General features: G+C 40.4%; 4 protein-coding genes across 15 annotated transcripts in view; 1 reads left to right on the forward strand and 3 right to left on the reverse strand.

Annotated features, from left to right (window-relative positions):
• The first annotated feature begins 139 nt into the window (after positions 1–139).
• Positions 140–12,997, forward strand: LOC132203836 (uncharacterized). 5 transcript variants are annotated; one of them, XM_059631962.1, is made up of 9 exons: positions 10,023–10,179; positions 10,418–10,497; positions 10,864–10,949; positions 11,006–11,229; positions 11,282–11,427; positions 11,576–12,260; positions 12,318–12,530; positions 12,578–12,727; positions 12,778–12,997. In XM_059631962.1, the coding sequence occupies exons 3-9, from the start codon at positions 10,945–10,947 to the stop codon at positions 12,933–12,935; spliced, it is 1,581 nt and encodes a 526-aa protein (XP_059487945.1). In that variant the 5' UTR covers positions 10,023–10,179; positions 10,418–10,497; positions 10,864–10,944; the 3' UTR covers positions 12,936–12,997. The 5 variants fall into 5 exon arrangements, with proteins under 5 accessions (XP_059487944.1, XP_059487947.1, XP_059487945.1 ...); XM_059631960.1 differs by having other exon boundaries at positions 10,037–10,073; positions 10,436–10,497; XM_059631961.1 differs by lacking the exons at positions 10,023–10,179; positions 10,418–10,497 and adding an exon at positions 140–291.
• Positions 789–2,722, reverse strand: LOC132203841 (uncharacterized). Its single transcript, XM_059631978.1, has 5 exons — positions 2,479–2,722; positions 2,100–2,424; positions 1,992–2,047; positions 1,805–1,934; positions 789–1,695 (listed from the first exon to the last, which is right to left on the reverse strand). The coding sequence occupies exons 1-5, from the start codon at positions 2,557–2,559 to the stop codon at positions 1,358–1,360; spliced, it is 930 nt and encodes a 309-aa protein (XP_059487961.1). The 5' UTR covers positions 2,560–2,722; the 3' UTR covers positions 789–1,357.
• Positions 2,426–9,876, reverse strand: LOC132203837 (phenoloxidase 2-like). Of its 7 annotated transcripts, none has more exons than XM_059631971.1 (13): positions 9,521–9,876; positions 6,783–6,815; positions 5,245–5,334; positions 5,023–5,174; positions 4,772–4,961; positions 4,487–4,716; positions 4,210–4,427; positions 4,012–4,162; positions 3,865–3,960; positions 3,512–3,805; positions 3,253–3,456; positions 2,723–2,860; positions 2,426–2,672 (listed from the first exon to the last, which is right to left on the reverse strand). In XM_059631971.1, exons 3-12 carry the CDS (start codon positions 5,291–5,293, stop codon positions 2,726–2,728), a joined length of 1,719 nt encoding a protein of 572 aa, XP_059487954.1. In that variant the 5' UTR covers positions 5,294–5,334; positions 6,783–6,815; positions 9,521–9,876; the 3' UTR covers positions 2,426–2,672; positions 2,723–2,725. The 7 variants fall into 7 exon arrangements, with proteins under 7 accessions (XP_059487954.1, XP_059487950.1, XP_059487949.1 ...); XM_059631967.1 differs by having other exon boundaries at positions 9,329–9,544; XM_059631966.1 differs by having other exon boundaries at positions 6,783–6,909; positions 9,329–9,544.
• LOC132203833 (pleckstrin homology domain-containing family G member 1-like) overlaps positions 12,994–16,819 on the reverse strand; it is a 31,541-nt gene continuing 27,715 nt past the window's right edge. For both annotated transcript variants that reach the window (XM_059631955.1, XM_059631954.1), the window contains exons 8-11: positions 16,369–16,521; positions 16,220–16,315; positions 16,035–16,164; positions 12,994–14,833 (exon numbers count right to left, since the gene is read on the reverse strand). In XM_059631955.1, coding sequence (XP_059487938.1) covers positions 13,479–14,833; positions 16,035–16,164; positions 16,220–16,315; positions 16,369–16,521 — 1,734 coding nt within the window. In that variant the 3' untranslated portion in view covers positions 12,994–13,478. The remainder of the gene's footprint in view (positions 14,834–16,034; positions 16,165–16,219; positions 16,316–16,368; positions 16,522–16,819) is intronic.

Consider the following 16,819-nt stretch of genomic DNA (forward strand, 5'->3'; position numbering starts at 1 on the left):
CGCATAATTTCAAACAATGTTCACTTAAAAAGAAGCCTATACCAGAATATATGAGAATTTTAAGATATAGGTACCTATTTTAAAGTGGCAAAAATATTGCAGTTATTCGTCAACACCAACGCTCCCGCTTTAAACCCCTTTGCCCATCCCACTTTTGTGCGGAAAGTAAAGAAACCCAAACAAACACACCAAGAAGGAACTGAAATCTCTGTTTTCTCCTGACCTTTGTGCCTTTTTTGCTGACCCTGCCAGTAAAATTGTTGGCTAAATGTGATCGGATAAGGATAAAAGGTATTTCAGCTAAATTTTGTTATGTAGTTGCTCGTGTTTCCTGTAGCACGAACGTTGTCATATGTCATAATTGATGTATATGTATTAATATCTATTCTGCGGTGTGAGAGTGAGCGAGCGAAGGAAGTGGTTAAGGATATTTTTTATTAATTCGTTTACCTAGGGATGGAAATTTACGGTAGTTAAAATTAATTTTTTAACTGCGTTGTGGATAAAGCCCAAAATCCATTAAGATAAACAGAAATTTTCTCTTGATCTCTCTTTTTGGTAAATTTTTTTTTAATTTTCCTAGTTGTATTGGAAGTTTTCAATACTTTATTCACGAATAATTATCATGCAAATTTGATCTAACTTAACAGTTAGAGTTGTTATTAAACGTATTAAACAATTATTGCTCTTATAATTATCAAATCTTGTGTACAGCAAAAAGCAATTAAGTTAAAATTATTTTTATTATAAGAGAAGCTATGTAATTATATTTTCTCTTTATTGATAACAAGCGCGGCAGTCCCACTTGCCAATCAACTTGTAAAACATTGTAAAAGAAAATCTTTTTATATTAAATTGAGTACATAAATCAAGTCATTGCAACGATAAGAGCCATTTCCGGCTATCATTGGATAAAAATTATCATAACATACTGAAAATTTTAACCACCAATGTTGCCTTAAAGAGTTTTTAAAGCCGAATTTTTTTAGGAAAAAAAATCAAAGTGAATGATATTTCCACAATCATTTGCTGAACGTTGAGATAGAGAAAACAAAAAGTAGATTTTTGTTGGTAAAATAATGAATGAAGAAAGTGATGAGAGATGAATCAGTAGTACGCTTAAACTCCTTGAATCTGGAATATCCACTTAAATTTTTGCATTTTTCCATTCAATCAAAATAAAGTGGGGTAATTTAGTTAATATTGAAATGATAGTATAGTCAAGTAAATAATAACAGAGAGTAAGCAGTTTTCAAACATTTTGTTATTGTTGAAACCATACAGGTCATATAGATTACATTAGAATGTAAGCCTCTTAAAATCCCATTGCTTTCATTCCAAGATGAAAAGAAATTATTTAATATTCTTCGTCAGAATCAAGGAAGAGGCGACGTATGTTTTCCTCTGAGATGTGTGTTGCGACGGCTTTTTCCAGCAGAGGAGGAATTTCCCATTTGCTTTTGCTGCAGATGAAGTGGAAGTTTCTAGAGCAGTTGTTGGCCCAGTAGTTTGCTTTTTTGCTGTCGACGTAAATGTTGACGCAAGGACCCGGCTGCTCGGATTTGATGACGTCAACAATGGCCATGTCTTCAGAGCTGCTGGTCCACTTGAATTTATCCTTACTTATGTGCTTGTAGGAAGATAGGTTGCTCAGCTCGTCTCCTGAAAACCACTTGGCTCCGATCCAGACGTTGACTGTTACACACATGAAGAAAAAATTCAGATTCTAGCGTCCGAAATCATTTGATTTTGATTTAATTCATTTCATCAATGGATCACGAGTCTTTATTCAAAACTTTCTTACAATGCTCCGTGGATGCCGACAGCATGGTCCGTAAATATAGCATCACAGCTGTAAAATGCCTGGTGCTTGGAACTGTGAGAAGGTCGAGTCCCATTCTTCGGCAGAAAACTTGGGCTCCATTCCAATCGCGCTGAAACAAGATTTTCACTTGTCAGAACACCCTCTCTGCAATATTTTAGCTACTTACCCGCATGTTGTCCATCCTGGATGCATGCAGGTAGCTCACGAAGAATGGATTGTCACCTGCAACGAGTGTGAGCATTTTATACGCACACAAAATGATTAGGATACAAACCTAGAGAAAATTCTGTCACAGACTCGTCACGCCGAGCTTGACTGTTGATCCTTGAGTAAGACTCGTCTGACAGTCCGTTCTTGGGGTTGAAATTGGTACGAGGCGAAGCAAGTTTTCCATCGTTCACGACGTTCTTGTGATTGATGAGGACGTCGGTGAAGGCCATGTTTTTGGTCAAGGCGGTGAAATTCGCCAGCGTCCGAATCCTGACCAGATCCTGCGGCCGATCGAACGGGAAGCCCATCGCTCTTTTGTCTGGATACTTTGAGTCCCTCATGCCGCAGTAAGGTGGCGTGTCTTTCAGGGTAGCTCTGACGAACGGCACCTGAAATCAAGACAACTTAATTCCTCTCATTGACACCTGCAGAAAGATCTATACGTCTAATTCGTAGTTTGTGACTATGACGAAGAGCTGAGCCGTGTAACCACCTGGCGTTCCTTTGGGAATGAGCAAGTGCATCGGCCAGCCGCACTGGGAATTGGTTTCGGCATCGGTGAGAACTGTCGGGTATTCCACGGCAACGGTTGAATCAGAGTCCTTGCGAATAATCTCTGTAACCTTGTTTGCCGGTACTTAAATTAAGAGCTGTCAGAAGAAGTCGCCATATTTTAAATTAACTAACATGTCACTTGGAACCTGTCAAGTTCAATGAACAATCTTCTTTGCTCGGCAAAATCAATTGCCACATCACGGTCGTTGTATTTCGGTGCCAGGAAAATGCGCACAAACCCTTGCACTGGTCTGCTTCCAGAATTAAGCACTTTGAACAACAAAACTTGTTAAATCTCAAGGATTCTCTCCTTTCGGGGGTGATAAAACGGCCTGGTTGAAATGAGAAGAGGATAGGTTTGGTTGTTAGTAATTTGAAGGATGAGGAAGGTGAGCGGCTGCGGCCTATGAATGGGTACTTTGCCAGCATTCGCCTGGAATATGTCTGATGGAAAGCGCAGAAAACACCACACAGCAATTTTTTCCAAATCTGCCTGTCGCAGTGATCACCTCCTATGATTTCCTGAAGTCTTGTGAGCTAAGCGGCCAAGAACAGAGCTTTTTCAAACCCTATTCCCAGCCGGGATAGAACCCAAGGCCTTCAGGTTTTATCAGCCTAGCGCACCAACCACAGCTTTTTTATATTTATTTTATTTGCGTTACCTTGATGTTATATTGGAAGGGCACATGCTGGAGACGATCCGTTTTGATGGACACGATGTGATTGCCGTTGGGTTCTCCTAGAAAGTCAAGGCTCCTGTTAAGGGAGATGGTGAACTTCTCCCAGTGTGTTTCAAGTTTGTTCAACACGTCGGACTGGTCCGACTGCAGAGAAATGCTGGTGACCTCCACGGCCGGGAAATTGAGCTTTAAATAATAAATTTGAGATGATTTTACACCCAAAGTAAATTGAATTTAGCACCTCTGGTACAGTGTACGGAGGCAAAGTTTCTTTAAAACTGTTGAATATGTTGTCGACCATTGCGTGGACTTTGTAAAAAGCTGGGTCGCGCATGGCCGTTGAGGTTTCGCCCATGACGCCCATGTCCTCGTTGAAGCGGCCGTCAGGGTCGTGCGAGAGAGCGGTGAACACGTGCATCATGTTGTGCAAGTCACCGTAAAACTTCTTGTTGACGCTCAAAACGGAAGACTCGACCATGTTCCCGAGGATGTTGATTCCCGTGTTGGCATTCAGCTCAATTTCGGTGTTGTCGGCCTGAAGAAAAATTTATTTTGCATTATAGATATTTTTTGAATTTTTAGATTCTAACTCACTTTTCTCACTTTCCCTTGAATGATGGCATCCAGAATGCGATTCTTCCACCGCAAAAGATCCTGCACGCTGATTTTGAACTCGTAGCGATTCAGATTCTACATTTTGGAAATTTAAATAGATCCCTTTCGATGGTGTATTTATTTTACCTGAAATTGCAAATTTTTAGGTCGCCCTGCCCACGGCTTGCTTCCAAGGCCTTGATTCAACTTCGAGTAGTATCCGTCGGCAATGGGATTTTTCAAATCGTCAAAAGGCTCCACAAAGGGGAGTCTATTGCTCAGCCTCTCAAAGTTGTATCTGAAGAAAATTGAGAATACCGGTTTTGAGGTAAATGATTGCAGTACCTGGCGATGACCTGCTGGTGCATGTAGTAAAAGAGCTCGCCCCTGCGATCTTTGTCCACGACGGGGATGTTTGAAGCATTCTTCGGATCGATGAAAGGGTACCAGATATGCCAGTGCCAGTGATGAAGGTTCATGAAGACGTCCTCTCGGAAGTAGGAAAGCCAGTGCTCTGGGTCCAGGTCGTTACCGCTGAAGTCGAAGGGTTGCTCGACCACTGTCTATCTCGCAAAATTATTATGTATGACTATCCTCTTATTTAGAATTAACAAAACTCCACCTCATCTTTTTGGTTGATGATGTCAATCGTCATTTGATGCTGCGCCACTTCCAATTCGGAACTTTTGATGAAGTTTCCAGGGAAAATGTGCGCTAGAGAACGCATCTTGAGAGATCTGCAATCAGGTCGATGCACCAAAACAAAGCTCAAAGCGTAGACGAAGAGACCGGGATTGGTTTTGTCCCTGATGCAGTAGGCGCGTTGCAGCATTTCGTCAACATCGCCCACCTCTATACCAATAAAAATTGTTAAGGAATGAAAAAACCTTTTTTAAATCTCGGCTACCCATGAGCAGATTGATCAGTTTGCTGGCCAATCGCTGGTGGTGCGGCATGAAGATGGAGAACAACTCGTCCCTGGGCAGTTCTTTGAGAAAGTCGAGATTCGGTATGGCTCGGATGTCAGACAAGTAAATGATGTTGGAGAGGTCGTTGATGGTGGCGGCCTGCAGCCTTTCAATTGCTCGCAGATCTTCCTGTTATTTTGATTATAATTCTAAAATTTGTCATTCTTGGGAAATTTAGAGTTCTGCTTACGTAACAATGGTTGGCATTTTTTGAGATTTTGACCACCAATCGATCTGGTCCCTTTGGCAGGAAAGCGGGCTCAAATAATTCTGTCGTCATCGCATGGATCAGCTTGTTTCTGTTTTCAATCGTCATTTTCGCATTCGTTGTTTGCAAAGAAGCTTCAAAGTAAGCACGAATTTAATCAATACCCAAAAACATTCACTTTTCAATAATTGAAATAAGACTTACTTGCAAACATGAAGGTAGCGATAAACACCCATGTTATGTTTGGCCACATGACTCGCGAAATGTTGTTTTAAACTTGCGTTTTCAATTTCTCTACAGAACACATACTGTTGATGAATAATGGAAAAAAATTTGCAGATCTTAAATTAATAAACAGTGATTATTGCAAACTTTGAGAACAGTGTTCAAAATATTTTGCCATAATGTTCAATGACTCCTGTAGGCTGGTATAGAGCTATGAAAAAAGCTATTAAAATTTACTATAAATTAAAATTAAGGGTGTTTCTTCGATAATGCGGCGCAGAAGAATTGTAAATATTTTTATTTTTTCTGAAAATATTATTATCGCGCCACACAACGTCGGTGATTTTAGGCCGGTTTTCTGAATAGTTAATTAAATACCGGTATGTAAAATATTTTTGAAAAATGCTTATAATTTTGGACTGAGGAGTGGTATTATTATAAATATCGTATTTTTCCATCATAAACTAATGCACAAACCTAAATTTATACAATATACATGTTTTTCGTCGCAAAAAGTCCAAATTTTGGTGAAATTAGAACTTGCATACCGGTTTTTATTACACAATAACCGGTATATCTCAATATCTGTCAGAAGAAACCGAAATTTTTTCGTACCAACGTGAAGTTAGCCACCATAGCTTTCGAATGAGACCATAAAAACAATATGTTTCTTGCCTTTTTAAATTTTGGCTGATGGATATAAAACGGTTTTGTTAGTTTTCCTGCTTCCGAGATAGGGCTATTTTTGAAAATCGGCTGTAACTTTTTTTTGGGCAGATGAAATTTTCTGAAAATTTAGACACGTATTAAGGATGTGATAACGAATCGGCCAATGTGCCATATGACCACACTTTCTTGGCTTTCCCGCATTTTCCAACCCCATTTGACCCTTTTTGGGAATTTTTGGATTTTCTCAAAAATGGAAAATGCAAAAATAATTTCCTTTGGGGAAGTTTGTGCCTATGAGTGACGTCAAATTTTGGCTATCTCAGATTTAATTTTCCGGTTGCATACCTTCAGGGGCAGGCATTGAAGTATTTTTACCCTGATTTCAGGGTACTTAACCCTTTCATAGAAAATAATTGTTAATGTAAAAAATATTGGAAATTTTATCAGCATTCAGAATATATGCTCGTTTTTAACGTAGGACTTATACTTAATGAGATACAAGCGGAAAAGCAAACCCCTTTATAACTCAGCCATTTTCCGGAAAAGTCGGAAAATTTTTCATAAAAGCTCTTATAATGGGCAAATAAAAGAGAAAAATTTGTTGGAAATATTTTGCAGTCATTTTTTCAAAATATTTGCAAATTCAGTGGGCGTACCCTACGATGATCGCCGAAACAGCCTTAATTAAATTTTTCTTGCTTCTCACTTCATACATTATATAAAAACAGTATTTAAGAGTATAAATTTTAAATTAAATGATAAAATCAGAAGGTTTGCAATTTTTATGCTCAAGACTGACCAAATTTAATTCAATTTTAACTGGATTTAAATATTTAAGATTCACTCACCAGACGTTCAGAGGAATGTGATGGTCTGCGGCACTGATTGTTGTGTGGGAAATAATGAGACATTTTGCAAACCCGAGCCCACTTTATATAGCAATCCTACATTTGACCTCGCTTCTGATCTCGTAACCTTCATAATTATTTTATTGCATTCCCAATATACAATTTGTTCAAAATGATGTGGAATCCCAGACTCTTTTGACCCGCGCGTTTGCTTAGTACAAAAAAAATACCAGTTCAAAGATCGCTGGGTTTTGCCGCATATTGGCGTTTTACCCTGCCCAGCTGGACAATTAAATTAAATAATTATATCATTCAGACTCTACTTTTTTATGCTCGGCAATTCCCATCTAAAGCCAATAGTATCAAAGAGAGAAAAGATCAAAATAATATTTAAATTGTATCTTTTGTTTTCTCCAAATATTCTTAAATTTCATCAGTGTTTCTTGTAAATATGCAACCTGACAGTTCTGACGCAAAACCTGTGATAAAGCCTAAAGATTCACCATGCTTATTTATATAGAAGTAAAAAAAATTAAAATATTTCCTAACCGTTTTGAAAATATTATCCTGATTTCAAAATAACGTTTAAAATGAGTCTGGAAATAGTCTTTCCTGAGAAGAAAATAATTGAAAATGAGTTCTTTTTTTTCATTATATTTGAGTCGAATTAAATATATTTTAATGTATTCCATTCAGAATTGAAAAATTTAAAAAAAATAATTAGGCAAGGAGATTCCATCCATACAATGAAATTTGAATAGCATAAAAGAAATTTAAATTTAGTTGCAAAGTGTCTTTATTGATTGTATCAGAAGGCAATTACTGCCCAGGTACATCATACATACATTCAAATAAAATTATCAATTTACATAATAGAGAGGAAAATGATCTTAAAAAGAAAAAATTCACATTAAGGCCCAGTTTCTATGAGCGTTTTGCCACCACGCGGCGCCACCGTCGCGAGCGGAGCGAGAGTGGCTCTGTGCGCTGCTGGTTTGCCACATCGTCAATCACATGTTTTGTTAATCAAAATTCAAAACATTAATTATTCTCTAAGATAGTTTTTACTGACTTATTAAATAACACTAAAATTATTCTGCTTTTAATTAGACATTCGATTTGATAAACAACGTTTCCCGTCTTTTTATTCTCGAATTTGCAGTTTATTAAAATCGGAAATATTGTATGACAAGGTTTGCCGATAGATCGAGTGCCTTGATTTACTTTTCTGAGGTCTGTAAATGCACTCTTTCAACGTAAAATTTAATGCAGAATCGCCTGGTCACATTAATTTTGCGATTAGGTCGGCCGCCGACTCGTACGCGGCCGAGACGTCACTTGCCGCTGCCGCGTTTCATTTGGTGGGTCTTCGTCGGGGCCACCTTCGGACGAGAGCCGCTCGTTTCGATAGACTTTTGCGCGAATGCAGTATTTTTTTAGAACGCGTTAAATTAAATTATTCAAAGTTTCAGCATTGATAGATAATTAAGTCATGTATATTTTGATATGCTGGTTTTAAATAAATTTTGACTAGGAGCGGAGTTATTAACGTTTCCGCGAGACTTTTGTTTTTTTAATTTTAAAATTAGAAAAAAAATTTTAAACATAAAAACCCTAAAAGAAAAATGTTGCCAATTAAATTTCCTACAATTTCTTTCACAGGCTTGATAATGTCAACATTTTTTTTACTTATGAACGGAAGGCTTAAAGTCAAAATATAATTTTTTAACATAGAAGAAAATTTTTTAGAATTTTTTTGAGATGGCCAATCGATTGGAAATTTAATTTTGTCTAGGGTGAGTAAATTTCATCAAAAAATATTGAGCTGTTTTCAAGTTGCAGCTTCCTTTTTCATGAGCGCACTAATGCCGCCTTCGTCTTCAAAAGCGCTTAGAGGTGCCATCACATTTTATTTTCTTATTTTGAAACGGCGCATTATTTTTTGATGAAATTTACTCACCCTAGACAAAATTAAATTTCCAATCGATTGGCCATCTCAAAAAAATTCTAAAAAATTTTCTTCTATGTTAAAAAATTATATTTTGACTTTAAGCCTTCCGTTCATAAGTAAAAAAAATTTTGACATTATCAAGCCTGTGAAAGAAATTGTAGGAAATTTAATTGGCAACATTTTTCTTTTAGGGTTTTTATGTTTAAATTTTTTTTTCTAATTTTAAAATTAAAAAAACAAAAGTCTCGCGGAAACGTTAATAACTCCGCTCCTAGTCAAAATTTATTTAAAACCAGCATATCAAAATATACATGACTTAATTATCTATCAATGCTGAAACTTTGAATAATTTAATTTAACGCGTTCTAAAAAAATACTGCATTCGCGCAAAAGTCTATCGAAACGAGCGGCTCTCGTCCGAAGGTGGCCCCGACGAAGACCCACCAAATGAAACGTGGCAGCGGCAAGTGACGTCTCGGCCGCGTACGAGTCGGCGGCCGACCTAATCGCAAAATTAATGTGACCAGGCGATTCTGCATTAAATTTTACGTTGAAAGAGTGCATTTCCAGACCTCAGAAAAGTAAATCGACTTACTTTGAATGGTGATAACCGAAGCGAGGCCAAAGTTGAGAGCGAGTTTATTCATAATTTTCACTCTGGTTCACGAGAAATAGAAGTAAATTTCGCGTAACTACCTATTTTTTACGATTTAGGGTCACTCTTTATTTCGTTAATTATCAAATTCACTGATGAAATTAAAAATAAACAGCACTATTTACGATTTACACTCGTCGCGGCAGGCGCCATTGTTTTTGCCGGCCGGCCACTGCCTGCTGGTTGCTTGGCAACCAAGATTGGCAACGCTGCAAGGGCTGCCACCGTGATTTTGACAAAAGTCACCGGAAGTGCATACTTTGAGAGCCGATTTATACCCCGTAAGGTTGGATAGCTGCCTTTTGACATGGACAGTTCAAAAGTTTATTTCATTGAGAAGCGGGAAAAAAATGTAAACATCCATGCTCTCCGGCTAAAATTTGCAGCAGGTCGCTTCGAATGAAAAATGAGCCGGATTTTTTCAGTTTTTATCAAAATAAATTAATTTAACTTCCAATTTTTGGAAAAGTAAGTACAGAATTCGATTTATCTTGAAAATTTGCATCTGAAAATGACACATGATTTTGACTGTCAGTCGCGTAAAATTAATTAAAAATAAAACAAAATCTTACGATTGGGACGCGATTGCTCGAACCGGAAGGCGGCTGCGCACTTCCGGTTTGTGACGTCATGTGATCGCTAGGACCAAAAAATTTGTGTTTGATGTATAAAAAGTGGTGTGATCGGTAACTTTTACCATAGAAACAGGGCCTTAATCAAAAGATATTACATCAATTGCATATTTAACAATGAGAATAAAGGGAGTTTTGAAGGAAAAGAATTAGGATAAGGTATAACTGGTGACCAATTTTTGACTGACGCTAGTGCCCCAAGCATGCTTGATTTTAGTGATTTTAATGTTTATCAAGTTCTTTGACGCTTTTTCTTTAAGAGCATCTAATAATGTCAATCCTTTGTTTAGGACTTGGTCTCCACAATCCTCTGTTCTTTGTCTTTTTTTTTTATTCCATTTATATTTGATTATTATTATTATTATTTTTTTTTTTATTCTTTTTAATATGTACTCAGCTGTACTGTTTATTTATTGTTTGCGCAACCCTGGACTGAGGACCTACTCTTCTTTGGTAGCACGTGATGAACATGATGAGGCATGATGAACATTTTATTATTATTATCTCTGATTGGCAATTCTAAAGCGTTAGGGATTTCCATGAAATTCTTAGATCAAAATCACTTTCCTCGTTAACACGTGATAATTTGCCTTTTTTCATCAAATTTGTAAAAATAAAATTTAAATATTCTCGATGAAAATTTCAATCTTACTGACTGTAGAAATAAATAATGTATTTAGAATATAAAATAAATTTAAACAATACTAATATAATATTAATTAATAGCTTTGGTGAAAAAATTATCACGTTCTCTCACTGTCAAAATTTTTCATCCAAGAAACGTGCTAATTCAAATAATCCAGTTTTCAAACACATCATAATATGTTTTATTTTTGCCCACAGATTATATTTTGCCTGAGGAGAAGGACAAACGATTTCTCAAGAGATGGACCGAAGCTTCGTAACAAGGACAATAAATTCATCATGATGTAATTATTGCAGAAAACCTAAATTAAAATTGATGTAAATCTCGTAATCGATGCAGTTTCGTGCACAGCCCAAGCTCGGCCATGCACGGCGCAATTAAAAGCGGCAACTGGAGTTTGATCCGAGATCTGCGAGACGACGGCCAAGTGTTTTGCACCGGGGTCGGTCTCAACTGCTTCATCTTGGCATCTTTGCAAGTCCACCTGCCCTCGGACGGCTGCTGCAAATTGGTGGCAAAAATGCTTCAAGTTGAGCCCGGTGGAGTTCAGGCAAGGGCTGAGGGTAAATAGTTTTACAATTCAATTCATAAATAAGTAAAAATGGTTTTTTATAGACGGCTCAACAATTTTGATGAAGTTTCTCACAAACAAGGAGATGATTGAGTTTCTCGTCGCAAAGGGATGTGATATTGACGCTTGTGATAATTCCGGAAACAGTGTCCTGATGCAGTGCTTCCTTTCCCCAAGTCAAAGTCCTGAGGTCTGCATTAAAATAAATGAAATGTCTATTTAAAGTTAAAATTAATGAATAATAAGAGAAAAAACTATTGTTTTAATTCATTACTTATAACTTAAATTAAATGAAATTTGTAATTATGTTTTAATAAATAAAAGTAAATCAATTTCAGGCGTTCACGTGCCTCCTCGAGCTGGGGGCTGAACCGACCCTTTCGAAGGAAGAGGCCGGGCCGGTCAAGTTTTTAAACTTGCTGCTGAAACAACACCACAGCTATCCCAAGTGCGCTCTGAAGGACACCTCGGGTCAAATGATAGTGTCCGTGTTGACCTCGCAGCCGCCGGGGTTCTTCTCGCAGGCCGAGGTGAAAACAAAACACCCGTGGGAGATCTTCCTGGCGCACACCGACGACCTGCAAAGTTGTTCCTTCCAAAGTCTGTTCCTGGCCCTGGCCGAGACGTTCAGGCCGACCAGAAATTACCAGCCGTTCCTTTCCATGTCCAACATTCCCTCGAAAGCCGAACAACTGCACCACGGAGTCCAGCAACTGTGGGACCAAAAGTTGCAAATGCTCAAGACCAACTGGCCCCTCCACCTGGAGCCGATGGGCCTTTTCCTCTACTCGCTCCGGTTCAAAGACATGCAGGCCGAGGATTTCGCCGTCGCTCTCAATCTCCTCAGGGTTTTGTACGACAACGGCTACAACCACCCCTACAGCAAATTCGTCATCCACCCTCTGTCGGCCTTGATCATGAACACGCTTTTCGCCCGGTTTCAACGAATCTCCTCCAATCTCGGGGAAAACTCTTCTTCCAAAAGCTTTCAATTCCTGCACCAGTGCATCATTCTGTTCAAAGGTGGCTGCTTTTGCTGTTTTTAGTTTGAATTTTTTTCATATAATTTCATTTTTACAGATTCGCAAATCCCTTGGGATTCGCTGAAGAAGCGTGAACTTGTCGTTGCTTTGCTGCAAATTTGTCCTCCGGCGAGCAAAGACCTTGTCAAGGAGTCCATCTTCGAGTTGATGAAACTCAACCCCAGCCACCCCGTCCTGCAGATGATGTCCATGCTCAGCCCCAATCCCCAACACCCCCATTTGACTCTAAAAGAGACGGAAAAAACCTTTCGTAAGAATTTTTTTTCTAAGTAACAAAATAATTTATCAAAATTTCAGTTGTCCAATGCGCCAAAGACTGTTTCGCGAAACAGGGATTGGCCAGAATGGGAGGTCTGCTCGACCCAAGCCATTTGCAGGTCGAATTTCTCGAGGCTGGAGATGTTTGTCTCAAGTACATGGTCAACCTCTGCAAGGCCAGAACAAAATGTAATTTCAAAAAAATCTTTATTACTTTATTGATTGATTTTCTTTTCAAGTCATTTGCTCGCTGAAGGATCTGAGCCGGTGGGCGCTTCGAGAGGCAATTCACTCCAAGATGACCAACAAGAATTTCCCGCTGCCTGCCTACATCAAAAGACTCGCTGAAAGCAATTTGATTCCGACCACTTTGCAGCCTTATCTCCTCCTCGACTGATCGAATTGTTGTCATATTTTTTTTTATTAGACTAATAAATAAAAGGCGGATATTTACGAAAGAAGCAATCTTTAAATCTTTATTCAACTCGATAAATTGGAAAAATGTTTTCCACATTTATGACGTATTTACACTCAAATTAGTTTTCAGCACTTTTGTTGGCAAACTTATTCTTTTGCACGCTAAAGGAAAGGGAACCAGAAATGCGTTTGTGACAGTCTTAAACTTTTACAAGAAAATTCTCTTCTGGAATAGAATCCTCGGTCTCGATACATATAATTTTTATCAGATATGAGAGCAAGGCAGATTTATTGTTTCAAAGTCACTTATTTTATTTTACTAATATTAAATTGCAAGAGAGAGATATGGTGTGAATTTTGCACAGCTTCCGGTCTCGGCAACAATTGGCTTTTCATTTTCTACAGGGCACTTCTTTTATTGTCATCCCAACAAAACTACTAGTTTAATCGTGTTAAAATCTGTCAACTTTGGTAGGTATGTAAAGAAAGGAAGTGTGAAGCTTAGAAATAAATTAGTGACTGGCTAGGAGTCGGCGCCGGCCTGAATCCTGCCCACCATCTGCTTGACCCAGCCCTTGGGCTTGACCTGCTCCTGCTGCTCCTCCTCTTTGACGTCTGACTTAGGTTGTTGGAGCCGGTGGGGCTTGGCGGGGACGGGCGGGGGCACCTTGCGCGCCGGCTTGGGGGTCGACGGCTCGTCGTGGTCGTCGCTGAAGATGGCGCTGTCGCGGTAGAATTCCTCCTGGTCCAGCACGGCCGACAACGAGTCCTCGTAGAAGTCGTCGCGCGTCTGCAGGTTCAGGGTGGCCGGGTCGGCGTAGTCGGAGCCGCTCGCGTTGGCGATGCGCGCGCCCAGGCCGCTGCTGCCCTGCTTGTACATGGCGGGGGGCGTGGCCTCCGTGGCCTGCTGCGCGACCTCGGCCAGCGACTCGGAGCTGTTGACCATCAGCTTGGAGCCGAAGGAGGCGAGCACGCCGAGGAAGGACGGCGACCGCGTCGGCGTCACCGGCGGCGACCTTTTCGGCCCCTCCCCTCCGCCCTGAGGGCCGCCCTGAGGGCCGCCCTGAGGGCCGCCCTGAGGGCAGCCCTGAGGGCAGGAGGGGAGGGAGGGGACCGGACTAGGTTCGTCCTGCTGCAGGTTGGCGCTGTTCTTGAGGTGCCACTGCTGCAGGAAACTCCTCTGGCAGGTCTGCAGACTCTCCTGCTGCGTCCGCAGGGCGCACATGCGGGCCAGGCGCTGCGCCCTGAGTCTCTGCCGCGGCGACCTGTGCTCGCAGTCGGAGCTGCTGTCCTCCTTGGGCCTGCCCAGGGAGCGCGACCTTTTGACCGCGCGCTGCAGGCCCACGTTCTGCATCACAATCTCGCCCACGATTTCCTCCAGACTGGCCTGCCGGTTGTTGGTCTCCGCGCCTTCCTCCTCCTCCTCCTCCTCCTCGTTCTCCTCCTCGGTGCAGACAGGCTCGGGGGCCGCCTCGAGCCGCGGTCGCTGCTCCTGGTGGTGCAAATTGGTCGAGTTGCGCCGCTCCAGGCTGGAGAAGAGCTGCGACAGTTTCGAGGGCAGCGTCAGACTGCAGTACGGCTCCGACTTGCGGTGCCAGTTGTAGAAACGGTCCTTCAGCTTCTCGGTGCTGCTGACGATGGCCGTGGTGGTGGTGGTGGGGGAAGTGTCGTTTTCCCGGGAGGCGCTCGAGCTGCGGTTGCTGCGCGGGGTGGTGCCGCCCTCGGGGTTGGAAAGACCGGCGTCCGAGCGGCGAGATCGGCGCAGGCGGGAGGGAAGAAGACCCGTCTCGGAGCGCCGCCGCTCCTGATGCCGCTTCTGCAGGTACTGCGGCGCCGAGTGCTGCCGGCGAGGAACACTTCTTTCGGCCAATAGCTCATCTGAAATTGAATTTTTTGTTTAATAAAATTCATTTTAACGCTGCATGCAAAATTGTATCAATTCCTAAGCATAAAAAAGACAATATTTAACACTATACAACAAGTTAATTGATATTCTGATATGGAAAAAACTCCATGAAAGCTGAATTTTTACCATTAAAAATATGCATATCATGATAAACCGAGAAATCATTTCCCCCATTTCTCGTGCCGGAATTTTCAATTTCAAATGAATTGATTTGAAACGGCCATAACTCATCTTCTAATTGACTTACACTCGCTTCCTTCATGGTTCTGGAAAAGGCGAAATTATTGCCTAGAGGTGAAAACAAAAATCGTTGAACGTTGAACCCCGTTTTAGAACCAAATATATCAATAAACAAAAAATTTTTAAGCTCTAGGAAAATGGATTTTTGGCCCAATGTACTTCTTTAACAAGAAAATGCTTCATACAGAAGTTGTCAAAAAATTAATTTTGCAGATATTATGCCCGGTATACCCCGACAGTAATAACTTTCCTCCAATTCTAATTAGATCCAAAGCGAAGTGGAAAAAGTACACAAATATGGGCATTGAGCAAATTAAGACGGCCATGGCGCTCATCCGCGGCCATGGACAGCTTTTGGCGATTTCTTTAAATGCCTAGGCGGCCCAAGACAGCGCCAGGAGTTTCGAGGTAGTTTTATCCGTTGCCCATAACCGCGCAAGGCCCTCTGAGACGTTCTCTGAGGACCGTAACCGAGGCGTCCGAGACAGCACTAGGCGCTTCCAGAAAACTTAAATTCAAACGTATTCCTAATTATTATTATTATTTTACTAAAACGGCGTCAGAACAATTCCTTACTATTCCTCTGTCCAGGCCATATTGTTTCTTTCCAGTATCAAGAAAACCAAAGTTTTGGCCGTTTGCAGTTAAAATATAATCCACAAAATTCAACATTGAGATCCTGGCATGCAATGGGGAAAAATCTGCACAAATGACTTTTCAGCTTCTTATTACTTAAGAAGCTCAGCTTTCATACAATTTGTTCCGGATCATAATTTAAATTGACTCAATTATGATGATTTTCTTTCCTAAAGTATCTCTAAATTTGGTACTGTTATTTTTTTCTATTTAAGTAAATATTGCCATTGTTGTTAATTAAAAACTTTTTCAGAGACTTGAACGCCAGAACGAGATATTTTGAGAATGTTTTGTCACCTTCCGTGCGGCCTTGGCCAAGTTGCATCACAAGCTGGCGAGCATGACTGGGAATCACTGCGCTGTAGTTTTCCAAAATAACCCTCTTGAGCTGCTGCGTCCATTCTCTCTTTTGCTCCAAGCTTCTCGCCTGCAACAACCAAGTCAATATCTTTTAGAAGAAATTTAGCAATCACAAAACTCACTTGAAAGGTGAACTGCATTCTTGGATTGTCGAAGGGAATCACGTGGAAGCTGAGAGGCTCTCCGGGAATGCTCTCGATCAGCATCAAATTTGAACACTGCAAAATTTCCATTAAAATAAATTAATTCACTTTTGTCGAATTTTCCCTACCTCGATGTGCGTTTTGCAAGTCAAATGGTCTCCGGTGCGTTTGGCAATGAGCAGCATTTTGTCAAAGAGGAAGGCGTGTCGGAGCGCTTTGGCGCCGCAAATCCGGAAGGTGCCCTCGGCGCAGAGTTCTCCGAAGGTGGTGAGATCGGCGCCCTTTTATAATTTAAAAGTTAATTAAACATGAAAATATAATGCATTAGGAATGGAATATAAAACATGAAAATTAATGCGGATCAAAACGAGAATTCAATTAAATCAGGCGCTTTACAACTTTTAAAAGGAAAATTTCTATAAAAACTATGCGGTGACCCTTAATTTTCTGGTCAGAAATCAACAGCCCAGATGCTAAGGAATATTTTAGTGGGTCAAACATCTTTCAAAATCAGATTTGTTTTCATTAAAAAAGGTATTAAGTGATTCATAGACAAATTTACTACAAAATCCGAATAAA

This window comes from Neocloeon triangulifer, unplaced genomic scaffold (assembly GCF_031216515.1).
Source record: "Neocloeon triangulifer isolate White Clay Creek 2 clone unplaced genomic scaffold, ASM3121651v1 ptg000020l, whole genome shotgun sequence".
Classification (NCBI taxonomy): domain Eukaryota; kingdom Metazoa; phylum Arthropoda; class Insecta; order Ephemeroptera; family Baetidae; genus Neocloeon; species Neocloeon triangulifer.